Source organism: Rhinolophus ferrumequinum, chromosome 11 (assembly GCF_004115265.2).
Source record: "Rhinolophus ferrumequinum isolate MPI-CBG mRhiFer1 chromosome 11, mRhiFer1_v1.p, whole genome shotgun sequence".
Taxonomy (NCBI): Eukaryota; Metazoa; Chordata; class Mammalia; order Chiroptera; family Rhinolophidae; genus Rhinolophus; species Rhinolophus ferrumequinum.
The window spans coordinates 52,695,403-52,709,014 of NC_046294.1; the positions used below are offsets into that span (position 1 = coordinate 52,695,403).

General features: G+C 47.7%; 1 protein-coding gene across 1 annotated transcript in view; it reads right to left on the reverse strand.

Annotated features, from left to right (window-relative positions):
• Positions 1 to 13,612, reverse strand: part of TENM4 (teneurin transmembrane protein 4) — a 719,375-nt gene that overhangs the window by 7,064 nt on the left and 698,699 nt on the right. The window contains exons 29-31 of the mRNA XM_033120388.1: positions 10,460 to 10,756; positions 7,420 to 9,034; positions 2,548 to 2,690 (exon numbers count right to left, since the gene is read on the reverse strand). Of these exons, the coding sequence (XP_032976279.1) occupies positions 2,548 to 2,690; positions 7,420 to 9,034; positions 10,460 to 10,756 (2,055 nt within the window). The remainder of the gene's footprint in view (positions 1 to 2,547; positions 2,691 to 7,419; positions 9,035 to 10,459; positions 10,757 to 13,612) is intronic.

Below are 13,612 nucleotides of genomic sequence, written 5' to 3' on the forward strand. Positions count from 1 at the left end.
CAGTGGGGCCTGGGGAGGGGCTGAGGGGCAGGGCTAGGGCAACAGAGAGCAGCAGAAAGAGGATGGGCTTTGTGGCCAGATGGATGTGGGTTCTCATCACGTCCTGCCACTTTTCAGCTGAGTGGCCCTGGGCGACTTTCACTCTGAACCCTGGTCTCCTCATTTGTAAAATGCGGGAAAATGCCTAACTCAAGAGATTGTCTATTTCTTTTAACCATTTGTTCATTCAGTGAGAGTTTTCCATGCAGCTTCTGTGGGCTAGGCGGTATGCTGGTTACCCAATAAGACCCAGTACTTGCCCTTTTGGGGTTCACCGTCTAGTGAAGATACAGGAAAGAAAACAGGAATTAAAATTTTTAATGTGGTGAGTGCTGTGAAAGAGGAAACTATAGGATGCCGCCAGAGCAGAGAGGTACAGAATCACATTCTCCTGAGTCTAGGGGACGGAGGCAGCTAAGCTGAAACCTAATGCAATCAGGCTGGAGTAAGAAATATGGATGTGTAAGTTTCTGCCCACCAGCAGTGTGTGATCTGGCAACCCCGCTTTTTCCCCTCAGGCTGGGGTCCCCGTGGACCGGGATCCCCTTGAAGGTCTGGTCTCTGCCTGACTCATTCCTGCTTTCACTAGGTGCAGCATGGGGCCTGGAAGAGCCAGCTCCTAGTAGTACAGACATTATGAATGGGGGTGGCGGGAGAAATGAGAAAATGGATGGCTGATGTAGGGGGTGGGATATAACTGTTCCTAAGGACCTTTACAGCTATGATTCTAGGAGTCTTTGAAATTGGGGTCATAAAAGGAAGACAAGAGAAAATAACATTTTTTTGAGCATCCACAGACATATCTGGGTTTGAATCCCAGCTCTGCCCCTTCCATGCTGTGTGGCACTGGAAAGCCTCAGGCATGGAGTCTGTAAAATTGATATGGGCCAAGTGAGTAGACTCCCCACTGGAAAATTTTAAGTTGTCTTTCCTATAGAGATTTTAAGTTTCCTTCTCTTTCAAGTTTCCTTTTTCCCAGTTTTTTAGCTCCTACCCTCTGCTTTAGATAATTATCCTAAAACTTATGATTTATACTTGATTGTAATTATTGAAGTCTAATGTTCTTTCCAACCTGTTCTGGGCCCAGCTCCTGGACAACTGAGTGACTGGTTGAAAGGCCACAGGCTCCATAGAGCTAATGGATTTATTAATTAAAATCTATTTTTCCTCATTCAGGGGCCTTGGGGATACAGATGATACCCCAGCAAGATTACCAGTCCTAACCAAAGAAGCCAACATGATCTTCCAGGCAGATCTCGGGACTCCTTCCTCTCATGTAAGATCAGATAGGGCGAGAGTGCCGTGAATCCCCAATAGGTAGGGACAGCTCTACGCCCCTGTCCAGCAGGAAGCAGATACAGAAGAAAATACCTCCTGTCCCTCAACTTCCCATAGAGATTTTATGGGAATCACATCTCTCAAGGGGAAAACAAGGCAGGCAGTTAGAGACAGGCATCGGGTCTCTGCATTCCTGCACATCCAATGCAACCCACAGAATGCGACAGCCCAAAACTTCCCCTTTTCACTGTAATTATCTACCCCTATGAGGAAACAAATGGGTACAAAATACCCAACTAGATTAAACCGGTCACTCATGCCTGTGCAGTAAAGGCCACAATGACCTTCATTTCACCTGGGCCTCATTATACTATCATTAGAATATCATACATATGCCTAGAAGTTCCTTAATATCATTATAACAGACTGGATTCTGGGAAGGAACATGCACAGTCTAGAAAGATGAGGTAATAGCCCCTTGTCAATCACAGGTGTCAATCAAGTGGTCCCGTGCCCGGAAAGGAACAGCCCATTCTAGAGAAAAAATAGGAAAAAAACTCCAAGTCCTCGCCCGTCGGGGCCTTTGAGCCTTTTGAGCCCATTCTTTTGCTTTGCCAGCTCCAAACTCTTTGGAGTATACTTTCTCTTCTAATAATGGCCCTTGAGCCACTGCTTTCTGCTCGGGCCGGCTCCTATCTCTTTGAAGTGTACTTTTTTTTCTAATAAACTGCTTTTTCACTATTTTACCTCAGTATCTCATTCAATTCTTTGCTCGAGATGCTGTGCCAAGAAGGGCCTGCTCTCCGGTAACAAATTGAGAACAATAATACCAGGAGATAATTGTGAGTTAACTTGTTTAAAATACCTCACGCAAGGCCAGGTGCATTCAGGTGCTCAGAAAATTTGTATTTAGAACACACCTTCCCTCCTTGCACTTTTGTTCTGGGTAGTGACAAGAGCTCATAGTTTTTTTTTTGTGTTAACTCCAAACTCATTGTAACATACAAAACTCCTTAATAGAACTTGTGAGGGTCTGTGTGCCATCACACCGTGTGTGCCACAGTGGCTCGCCAGTGTTAGGTAACTATCTGCTGAACAGTTTCTGGCAGGCACTGTGGACAAACCGCATCTGTTTCCATCATTGGCTCAAGCTTTCCTGAAAAGCTGGTGGGACCCACTCATGTAATGTCTGATTGGCCAGAGAGGTGGGCGGCCACGTGCATGAATTACCTTGCTGTTGTCCCACTCCTGAGTTTTCATCTGTGTGTGGACAAGCTCGTAGGATGGTTCCATGGCATCCATGTCTGGCTTGGGATAGCCAGGAATCACATTGTGAAGCTGGAATCCAAAGGTGAGCAGCCAGCTGTTGACATCTGGGTGGGAGAGAAGCACAGATATCCCCATGGGGTAAGTGGATCTCAGATATGACATATCCTAATAAAGCAGCCTAGAATTGGGCTGCAGGTGGGAGTGAGGATATGGAGTGCTGCTGGTGAGGGAGTCAGCTGGGATACGCACTTTGGAAAACGGTTTCATGGTATTAAAGCTGAACATATTCTTGGGACCTAGCATCCCATCCTTGGCCTAAACCTAAGTGAGATATAGCTTACGTAGAGCCTAGATTTCCAGACTCCTCTTTTACTCCATCTCCCCCTTCAGCTTCATACCCACGGGCAGCTGTATGACAGGTGACGATGCCTCCATACCCAGCCCGCAACATCTACAGGAAACACCGGCATAGGACCACCACTCCCAAAGGAGAGATTTTAATGAACGACTTTCAAAGAGAAAATTCACTTAAGAAACAAATCCTCCCTCCTCTCCTAATCCTCTTCGCAGAGATTAGAGCCTCAGGGCTAAAGTGCCATAGGACATGGAGATGGCCTGTACCAAAGATCAAAGAGTCCTCCCTCCCCACCCCCATCCAGTGCTGCCTTGTACTTACTCTGACAGCCTAAGGATGTCACTTATCCTCCCAGTCTTTAGATTGCACTTGAGAATCTAGCCCCAGAGACATGGGATTTACTGATTTAAAACATTCCTTGGGCATTACTAGTTATAAAATGTTAGGTATAGGGACAGGTAGGATTTTGCCATGAGCATTTGGCTCATTAAAGAATGGAATCAGGAAGCCATAAGATAAGGAAAAGAAAGAGGGTGGAGGGTGTGTGATCAGCTACTTGGCTCACTGTTGCTGAGTGCCTTTTATGTGCCTAGAACTGTGTCACACAGACCCTTGCACACTCAGGACCCTCAGGGAGAGATGAGACACAGGCATGGATAATGTTGATACAAGAAAAAAAAGACGAGCGGAGGGCAGAAGTCTTTCAGTTGGACAGACTGACCAAGTCTTCATGGAGAAGGTGGCAGTTAAACCAAACGTTGAAAGCTGGGTAAATTCCGCCAGGCTTCAATGGAGATGAAGGGCAGCCCTTTAAGCAAAGATTGGTGTACAAGGCAAGGCCTGGAGAGGGGAGATGAGTGCAGGGCGTGTTCAGAGAGCAACCAGCAGTTTAGCAAGGCAGAGAGGGAACCAGAAAGAAAAATTGTGGCTGGAGGAGGAAGAGCCTGGACGGCAGGTAGGAGGTGACTTGGGGCCTCCAGGAGAGAGTGTCCCAGCATGGCCCAGCCTTCCTTGAGAAGAGCAGCTGAAGATGCCAAAGTGGTGCTGACCACAGACTTGGAATCCAACGTCTGGGGAAGGCACATTTGGAGCTGAGCCTCAGAGCCCGCAATTCTGTCCTTTGGGGGCCAAAAACCATGTCCCTCTCCCCACTGCATCCCATGCAGTGGGATTAAAGAACCTCATGTTTGCCTTTCTTTCTTTGTTTTGGTTTTGTGGCTGTCCCAGAGCCCCTCCTTGGATGTGAAAACTGGAGGAGCTGAGATGAAGGGGTGGGAGAAAGGAAAGCTTGGAAACCCAGCTTCTACTTTTAGAAAGATCATATAAGGGAAAGAACATGGTGAAATAAGACAAAGCCCAGGTCCAGACGCTGGCTCGCCAACTTGCAAACTGTGTGAACTTGGGCAGTTTACTTAACCTCCCTGAGGCTGAGTTTTCTTATCTGCCAATTGATGGTAGAAACGATTTCCACTAAGTCAAGGAGAAGAATGTTAGCATTTTGGGGCAGCTATCATATAGCAGGAACTGTCCTCAGTTTGCTACATAAATGATTGGATTGAATGTATTTTACAGTGTGCAGTTCGGTTCCTGGCTCAGAGGAGGTTTTGTGTTTCCTCAAACCCATGCCTCCATGTCCCTCGACCTCCATTTCCTCATTTGTAACACGAAGCACTCGGACCAGCTTTTTTCCAAAGTCCTTTCCTACTGAGTTTCTAAGAATTTCTGATTCTATGACTCTTGGCAGATGGTTCTTTGGGAAATTAAAACATACAGAAAGGAGGAGGAGGGGAACCCTACATAGCCATTTTGCCTGAGGCTGAGAACTTGCATCAGAATTTGCAGTCGCAAAGGAAAGCTTCTATCAGAAATACTGCGAATTCCCAGGAATCCAGGGGGCTGAAAAGAGGGCTGGGCCTTAATTATAAATGATGGAAGGTGGGAAACTTTCTCATGATGCCTTTAGGAAAAATGCTGAAGAGTGTTTTATTCAGTTTCCTTTTTTTTTTTTTTTTTTTTTTTTGACTACAATGCTTTTCTGAAGAGTTGGGAAGTTTACTCTTCCTTCTTATGACATCAGACGCAGACATTTCCCTCATGTTAAAAGGCGCCTCTTTACCCATTTGTCCCAGACTGCGGTGTGGTGGCCTGGGACAGTGATGAATAATAATAATCCCTTTCCCATGTGCACAGCCTAGCATTTTACAAAGTGAATTCAAATCCAAGAATGAGGATTCTGGAATCAGTGCAGAGTTCTAACTTCAGCCTTGCCACTTCTTAGCTGTCCAGTGACTTTACCTCCCTGACCCTCATTTTCCTCCGCTGTAAATGGAGTCAGTAATCCCTACGTCGCAAGCTTCAAGTCAGGGTTAAGCATAATAAGTGTATGTATATGATGATTTTTGGTGGACATTTTTTGGTTGCCTTCCTGGCATACCATTCTGCCTTCTCACTCTTTCTTTTTGGGGTCTTCATGTAGTTTTAGGAAAGCTGACTCCACCTAAGAGTTCAGCAATGGAGCATGTGACCTATGCTGAGCCAATCAGTGCATTCTATCTCCCGAGCCATAGTGATTGGCTCAGGGGTTGCCATGTGACCTAAGCCATGTGACCTAAATTGGAGTATATCTCAGAAGCCTTGAAGAAATTTTTGAAAAAAGATGCTCTTTTGATTATTGTTGCTGGATGTGAATGAGGGTGCATGTAGTCCATGTGGACGCTAAAAGGCAAGGGTTAGTGAGAATTAGTATTTTGGTTTTTAGTAGTAAAATTGTTTGCATCACTTTTTTTTTCAGTTACAATAACTTACGAAAACATCTCACAGGTAACTTATTGGAGGGTGAGGCAGGGGTGTGATTAATGCAGACAGATATAATGGAAATGTCCTTTCAATATGTTAAGCTTTTCTAGAGCTGGCAGCAAGTTAAGCATGGTGAATGCTGTGAAACTTTGTGGGGATATTCCTCTTCATCCACAGCCCCCAAGGACGTTTTCATCACACCTGCCCACCACTGCATTCTCTCGTCTTCCCCACTCTTGGGACTCTCAACATGACCACCTGATTCTTTCAACATGGCCATCTGGAATTCTTCCCTGAAAGAGGAATCCTCCAATTGCTGTCAGTAGAAATAGGGTCCAGACTGGGCCACCAAGTTTGGGGACCAGGAAGTCATGTCCCTAAGGGATACTCATGTGAGCTGTGCATCTTGCCCTGTCTACACTCTTATATGTACAGTTCCCTCTCCCTGGGTTGCCCTTCTCCCCATTACTTGATGGGAAGTGGGTCTCAAGTATTGGCTGTTCCCTGGGCAGAGCCAGTTGTGCCTCCTGTGTTTCCAGGGCCATCAGTGCAACCCTTCACCATGGGCCCCTCACACTGGATAGCAACGGTCTGTCTCCCCTACTGCAGTGTGAATTCCTGGAGGGCAGGGGTCATCTTTCTATCCTCAGTGCCTCAAACAGTAGCTGCACAGAAGAGGCATTTGCTGAATGAATGAAAATATGGGGTAAGAGGATTGTGTCGTAGGACAAAAGAGGGGGCGACTACCAGGTTTACAACTTGGAGGATGCCCAATTTTTGCCCACCACAAACTCTCTTCTATAAAAAGTGCTGGCTTCATCCAGACCTGAGTCCCCATAGCCACTCTGACTCTTGAGGTCTTCTGTGACTAGCCGGGGAGTGGCTGCTCGCTGGGAGGACTGTGGCTGCTGGAGACGTTTCTGGCCTGTGTGACCTATGAGAGACCCTTTATACTCAAGCTGGATTTACAGTGGTGGAAAGCAAAGCCCACTTTTTAAATCAGAGGGTAGAGGAAAGGGAACCAACGTGAACCATGCATTGTGGTAGGCAGGTTCTAAAATGTATCTCATTTTACCTTTGCAACCATCCTGCCAGGTAAGGTTTTTCTCCCCCCGGTCCTGTTTGTCTGCCTGTTCTTTGCTCTTTTGTCTCTCTTTTCCTACTCTTTTTGGGCTGGATCTTTTGTTAGTTTCATTTTATCTCCACCATTGACTGATTAGCTATGCCTCTGTTTATTTTTTAAGTGGTTGCTCTTGGATTTACAATGTGCATATTTAACTTATCAGAGTCAGGTATTCTAACTTCAATTCACAAATCAGGAATTCAGGGAAGTTACATAATTTTTGTGATTGTCGTAGTTCAGAAGTGGTGGACACTTTGCCCAGTTCTGCCTGTCTCCAAAGTCTGAATTTTCTACTACATCAACCCAAATAAGATAACTGACTTTTTTAGCCAGACCTTCACCCAACTTCTCAGGGACTCATAAGTCAGCCTGATCTCTGGGTCAGAAACTCCCGAAGCGTAGTCTAAGGAACGCATCCATTGAGATATTAGTGTTTTATGATTACAAAAAGGGTCAAACAAGTTTTAGAAATAGTGGGTAGATACATGAAACCGTTCGTTTTACTAGAGGAGTGCTCAGAACCCGTCATAAGTCGAAATGCGCAAGCCCCAGCCCTCACCTGTCATGAAGCACTTGATGTCCTGCGAGCTGCTGAAGGGGTTGTTGTTTTTAAACATGTAGAGATTAAAAGGCATGATGTTGTTGCCACTAAGGCGCTTCCACAACTCATGGTCGGGGCTAGTCCAGCGACCAGCCAGCACATCGTAATCCCGTCGGCCCATGTGGACGAGCTTGGTGAGAGGATCATAGAGGCCACCATGGTAGCCAATGATGATTTGGAAGTTGGGGTTGGTGTCCATGTAGATCTCCCCGTAGGCCGTGTATAGGATCTGCTTGATCATCAAGCCTGTTCCACTGAAGACAGCAAGAGGAGTCCCGATGTTGTCGCAAGCTATGTAAAACTCATCGCCGCTGCTCAGCTCCATGGCAAAGAGGTGTCCTTGCAGGTCGTAGTAGAGGGATGTGATCTCAGAGCTGGAGTGATTGTAGAGGTGGGTGACCTTGGTAGGGTTGGTCAGGTCTGCATAGAAGAACTGCAGGTGGTGGCTGTGGCTGGTCTTGCTAGACACCCGCCGTCCCAGGCCATCGTAGCGGTACCTGACGCTCCAGCCACCAGCCCGGTTGTAGGCCTTGATGAGCAGGCCAGCTGAGTTGTACTCAAAGACATCACCTCCGCGCTGCCTCAGGAAGCCATCCTCGTCCATCTTGTATTGTACGTCACCCAGCCTAGTGATGCGATCACGGAGGTCGTACCTTAGTGGCGTGAGTCGTGCACTATTCCCAGGGCTCAGTAAGTGCAGGTTCCCATTGAGGTCATAGCTGTACCGCCAGAGTGGCTTGTCATTGATGGAGACGGTCTGCAGCTGGCCGTCAGCGTCGTATTCATAGGAGTAGCGGGTGGTGTTGGCATAGGGTCCCACTTTCAGCTCCTTCTTCACGACTCGCCCCATGTTATCGTACTGGACGGTCATCCAGTACATGAGCGAGCGGAAAATCTCGTACTGCACTTCCTTCATCCGCCCGTACGCGTCAAAGTGCTTGGTGTGAGTCATGACCGCAGTGGTGATGATTTGGTTAATGTCATAGTAGATGACACCAAACTTCCCAAACTGCTCGGTCTTGCCTGACACGTCATCATAGCGATAGAGATCGATGGGCAGCGGGGTCTCATTGATCACGGCCTGCATGCTGGTCACCCGGAAACTGTTGTCATAGTTGTAGTCAAAACGAGCATTGACCATGCCTTCCTCCGTGAAACGGAAGATCTGGCGGTCGATCAGGGGCCCGATTTGACGGTAGCGGATGGTACAGGTGAAGCCCTCATTCTGTAGGTTGATGGTCTTCAGCATGCCAGCTGTCTCGTCGTAGGTGAAGCTCACCTTGGTGGTGTCGTACAGCATCTCGGCTAGCTTCGACAGCTTGCCGTACTTGTACATCACCCTACGGCCGGTGCCCAGGTAGAAGGTGTGGAGGAGGTGGCCGTCCTCAGTGAAGTCCTGGATGACGGAGGCATTGCCCTCGGGGGGCTGGTAGATGTTCCTGTAGTAGCCCACTGAGCGAATGGTCTCTAGCGTCTGCCGGGCCACGTTGGGCATTGTGACAGAAGAGAGGCGGTCGTTCTTGTCGAACTCAAAGATATACTGCCTCTGACTATGAAGGAGCAGCACCATGGACTGGAGGGAAAGGAAAACCAGAGATGAGAGCAGGGTGGTGGGGAGAAAGGGTAGGTCTGTGTGCCCAAGACTTAAGGGAAGGAATGAACGACCAAGGAAACTGGTGGTTCTCCTAAGTTGTGCCCAAACCTGAGCTTTCCAACCAATGTGTCATAAGATACTGCAGTGGGTACAGATGTGCTCAAATAAGGATTTCCTTCAGCCCTCGGCCTGGCAGGGCCTGGGGCAGGGCCTCAGAGCACGCAGGCAATTGTCCTTCTTACGGTGAGCAGCTTTGTCTGTTTGCCCCTTTGTGGGGCACAAAAATGATGATTTCAGTGTGTAATGGCGTATAAGAAAGGTTGGGAGCACTGGCCTAAAATATTTGTAGCCTCCTTTCTCCTGGCTTCCTTGCTCCAGAATCCTTCTTAAATCAATTTCCCTATTCAAGTGAGAATGATTTTCCTAAAACACCATCTGACAATGTCTATTGACTGCTAAACAACTTCTGTTGACTCCTTGTGGCCTTCAGGATAAAGACCATGTCTGAGAAAGTCATTTAAGGCTTTGCACAATTGTTTATGCAGTAACGGGTCATATGGGAATGGGAAAACCTGGCTTCTAACAACGGACTCATTGTGTGGCCCTGGTAAAGTTCTTTCCCTCTCTGGGCTTGGTTTTGTAGTAGGCTGGATGACCTGCATGGTCTCCCTTAGCACTACTAATTGCTCTTGGAGATGCTCCCCCAGCCCAGGAGGGGAGACTGACCACAGAGCAAGCAGAACCTGGGCCCGGGATAAGTGACCAGGCGCAAGAAACAAAGTAAGAATCTGGGGGCCAGAATGGGCCAGAATTTGGCATGAAGTATAGACTCTGTTTCAGGAATAAGTCAGAAGGATCTAGGCATCAAAGCTACCATTTTCTCCTATTTGGATCCAACTTTTGATATCAGGCCCTTTCTTATTCCTTGCCCCTGGGATGAAATGAATCCTGACCTGAAACAGAAGGGATTTACTAAGGCCACACCCGGCCTTCAAAGCTCAGACTTAAGTACTTTCGGCCTAATTACTGATCCCTAGGCTCTGCCTTGTTCTCTGTGACCAGATCACCCCATGTGCCCTAGATCTGGGAGCAGACCCCTACCCGAGTCCAGTCTTGCTCCATAAGTCAGGGTGGTGTTTGGGCCTGCTCCCAGCTCCGGTCTATCAGCTGCAACTTTCATATTCTCCTGTCCCAGGACCCCCATCTGCCACGGCATCAACATGATCCATCCAGATACCTCTTGGGAGCCCTGGCCCTCTATTGAAGATTTCCCTGAACATTTCCTTTTGGAGACTATGGAGGTCAGAACTATCAAGGTCAGCAGACTGGGCCTGGCCATGGTTGAGCCACAATGATCGGCTTTCTACATGGCAAGGCCACTGACGGAGGGAGATAGACACATGCCTTCTCTAAGTACGTGTAGCTCCATGTCTTCCCGTCAGCAAAGATCCTGGATGTGATGCGACCTGCCTGGTCATATTCCATTCTCTCAGACATGATGCCCCTCTGGATGCCGGCTATGTGCCCCCCTGGGGAGTAGGTCACGTTGACGCCATTCAGCCTACTGCTGGGTGACCAGAGGCTGGGCCGCCCTGCCTGGTCGTACAGGATCCGGAGGGTGAACTTGCGGTGGTCATCATAGATCTTCTCCGTGCGTGTCACGCGGTCAAAGTCCAGAGACAGGAGGTTCCGGTTGTGAACCTGGAGCAGGAGGAGGAGGAAGGAGAAAGTTAATCTGGATATTGAGAACTGTGGTCTGAGAAGCTCCTGAATAGAGGGGGCAGCACAGGTCATGGGTGTCAATAGACAAGGGTTTGGGTTCTGGCTCTGTCACTTGTCAGCTCTGTGAAGTTTCCTCATCTGTAAAATGAGAATAATAATGCCAATTACATAGGGATGTTGTGAGGATAAAGATGATAGAAGCTGTTACTGAAGATAATCCACATCATTTCCTAACGTGATTCCTCTAAGGAGGACATGGCAGATCCTTCTCGACTCCCTCCTAAAAAGGAACAGGCCCCGTGGGTCCAGCAAATCAGTGCCTGACCCATTTATTATGTGCCAGTCCCTGCACTAGTGTCTGACACTGAGGAGACCAAAGCTCAGGATGAGAAGGGACATGCTCCAGATCTTGTGGCTGGTGAACGACTGCGTCTGGATTTGACTGTCACCACTGCAATGTGCCAACAAATGCTCAGCGGTCTTCTAAGAGAGAGTCTGACCCTTCTTGGGGCTTAGGACTTCCCTTCCCTGGTAGGATCTCTCCTGCCCTCTGTCACCACAATTAGGGCTTCTCTGTCACTTTAGTCAGCTTCCAAGCCTCCTTCTTCTTCTTCCTGGAAACAATGGGAGGCATTGAGTGTTTGAATCTGGGACAGCTTCTCTGGCTGTGGGCCGCCTGGGGACACAGTCCTAGCTTTGGAACATTTTGCTCCTGCCTCCAGCATCATAAGCCCCTTGTATGAGCTCTACCTGGGCTACTAGGTCAGCACACAATTCAATTTCCTATCAGAGTCAGAAATACAGGGCTCCCGCAAGGGTAGCCATAAGTCAAGGTTTTTCATATTTTAATAAAGAAATATACTTCAGAGGCCTGTTTATGTATTTGGATCCACCCCTTAGGTACCAGTTACCCCTGAAACGCTGCTAGGTACTCTGAAAGTAAAATGCTGATTTCCTTTAATTGGCGTCTGGCATTTGGGCACATTTTCTCATTCTTCCCTTAGTCACTGGTTAAATTTGAAAAGTCTCAGGAAGACCCAAGAGGAGAGCAGCCAAGGTAGGTCACATGATGCAAAATAGCACACATGGACTGAGGTAATGAAAGGCCTTCTGGGGCCTTGTGTGGTTAAAAAAAAAAAAAAAAAAAAAAAAAAAAGGTTCAGGTCGAGGAATTAAGGCCAGGATTCAAGCCTCAACTCTGTGACCAAGGTTTCTGTATGACCTTGGGCAAGTGCCATTCCCTCTCTGAGTCTCCATTTCTTTCTCTGTAAAACAGCAGGGCTGTTGGGAGGATTGAAGAAACAGAAATAAATTACCTAGTGGAGTGCTGGGCACATAGAAGGTACTGAATTCATGATTGCAATTATTTGCATTAAATGACAGCTAATGATCACAGTCATTCTCACAGGAAGTAAAGACATGTGTGTCTCTCCCTTCTCCCCAAACAAATTCTAAAGCCTGGAAAATAAGGATTTATAATGATGTTGCTGAGATGACTTTAGCTGTGAATGGCCTGGTTATAATAAGGTTGCCTTCCCAGGAGTAATCAAACACAATTGCAGAAGCAAAAACAGTGTGGCAGACAATTCCCATGAAAAATCAGAGGCATTGGAGGCTGAAGCTGGGTTCTTTGCCGAGAGTGCAAAGGAAGATTCAGGGTCTGCACCACCAACAATGATGGAGCCCTTTTTACAGCCTCATTTGGAAGGTCCCCGGTGACTTCCCCCAAGGTGGTGCTACCTAGCCAGCTGCCCCCTTATCCTCTGGAGGACCTCTAGTGAAGGGAAGCTATACCTCTGTGGCAAAATTCATAAAATTGAATTAAGCAGCTCACTGGGGAACCACCTAATGCTTCCTGTGCTTGGTGGTGGCGGCAATGAGATTATTTTCCATCTTTCTTTATTAAAACAGTTCACAGTTATATAAAAAATGAGCTCCATTATGGGGAGGTGCACCCGGCTAACATTCTAATTCCACATGCCGCACTGTGGGTGGCCATTTATATGGGGCAGACACGGAGCTGCGGACACCTCACTGGAGCGCCATTAATCTCAGGCTGGGAGAGGGACCAATGCAAGCCTGGGAAACTTTTTGGTCCAGCTCATCTGGCAGAGAGGAAATCCTAATAGCACTAACTGCTGCCACTTATTGAGCACCTGGGGTCTACCAGCACTGAGCTATGTATGTCGAATATATTATCTGGCTTCTGCAGAGGACTAGCATGTGGCTCAGAGGAGCAGCTCAAGGCTACACACACAGCCCAGGTCAAAGTTTCCGTTTAGTGCACTGCCTCAGATGTGCATGAGGGGTTGGGGAGAATTCAGGCAAGGGCTCAGTGAGGCCACAGAGAACAAAGACAGCCAGGCCTTCCTCAGGGAACTAGGGAAAGGTCGTTTCTCAGCATAGATAGTTACCAGAGTTCTGGGCTGTTGCGGGCAGACAGGAAGACTGGTTTTCTGGCTCTAGTCGTGTGACACTGAATAAGTCACTTAATGTTTCTGTTGAATTGAACTATGACACAGGGTACTTATTTTCTAGCCTTTAACTTAGCAATGTGAGTCTGGAAGAAACTCCCTTCCCTCTCTGGAAGTCAGGGGCCCCATGTGTGAACGAGGGGCTTAAATGAACTTTCTTTGCTGAAGGGCAGCCGTGTCGCATGAGAATGCTTCTGTGGTTTTTAGGAGTCAGGGACATCTGGTTCAGTTTGGTGGTTCCCTTCAGCTCAGCAAGTCTCTACAGAATAGCCGTGGTCTGCAAGGTGCTGTGCTGAAAGCCAGGGCTATTTTCTTCCCTTTCAATCTCCCCATCGCCTTCCTTTCTAAAGCTGGAGGGAAG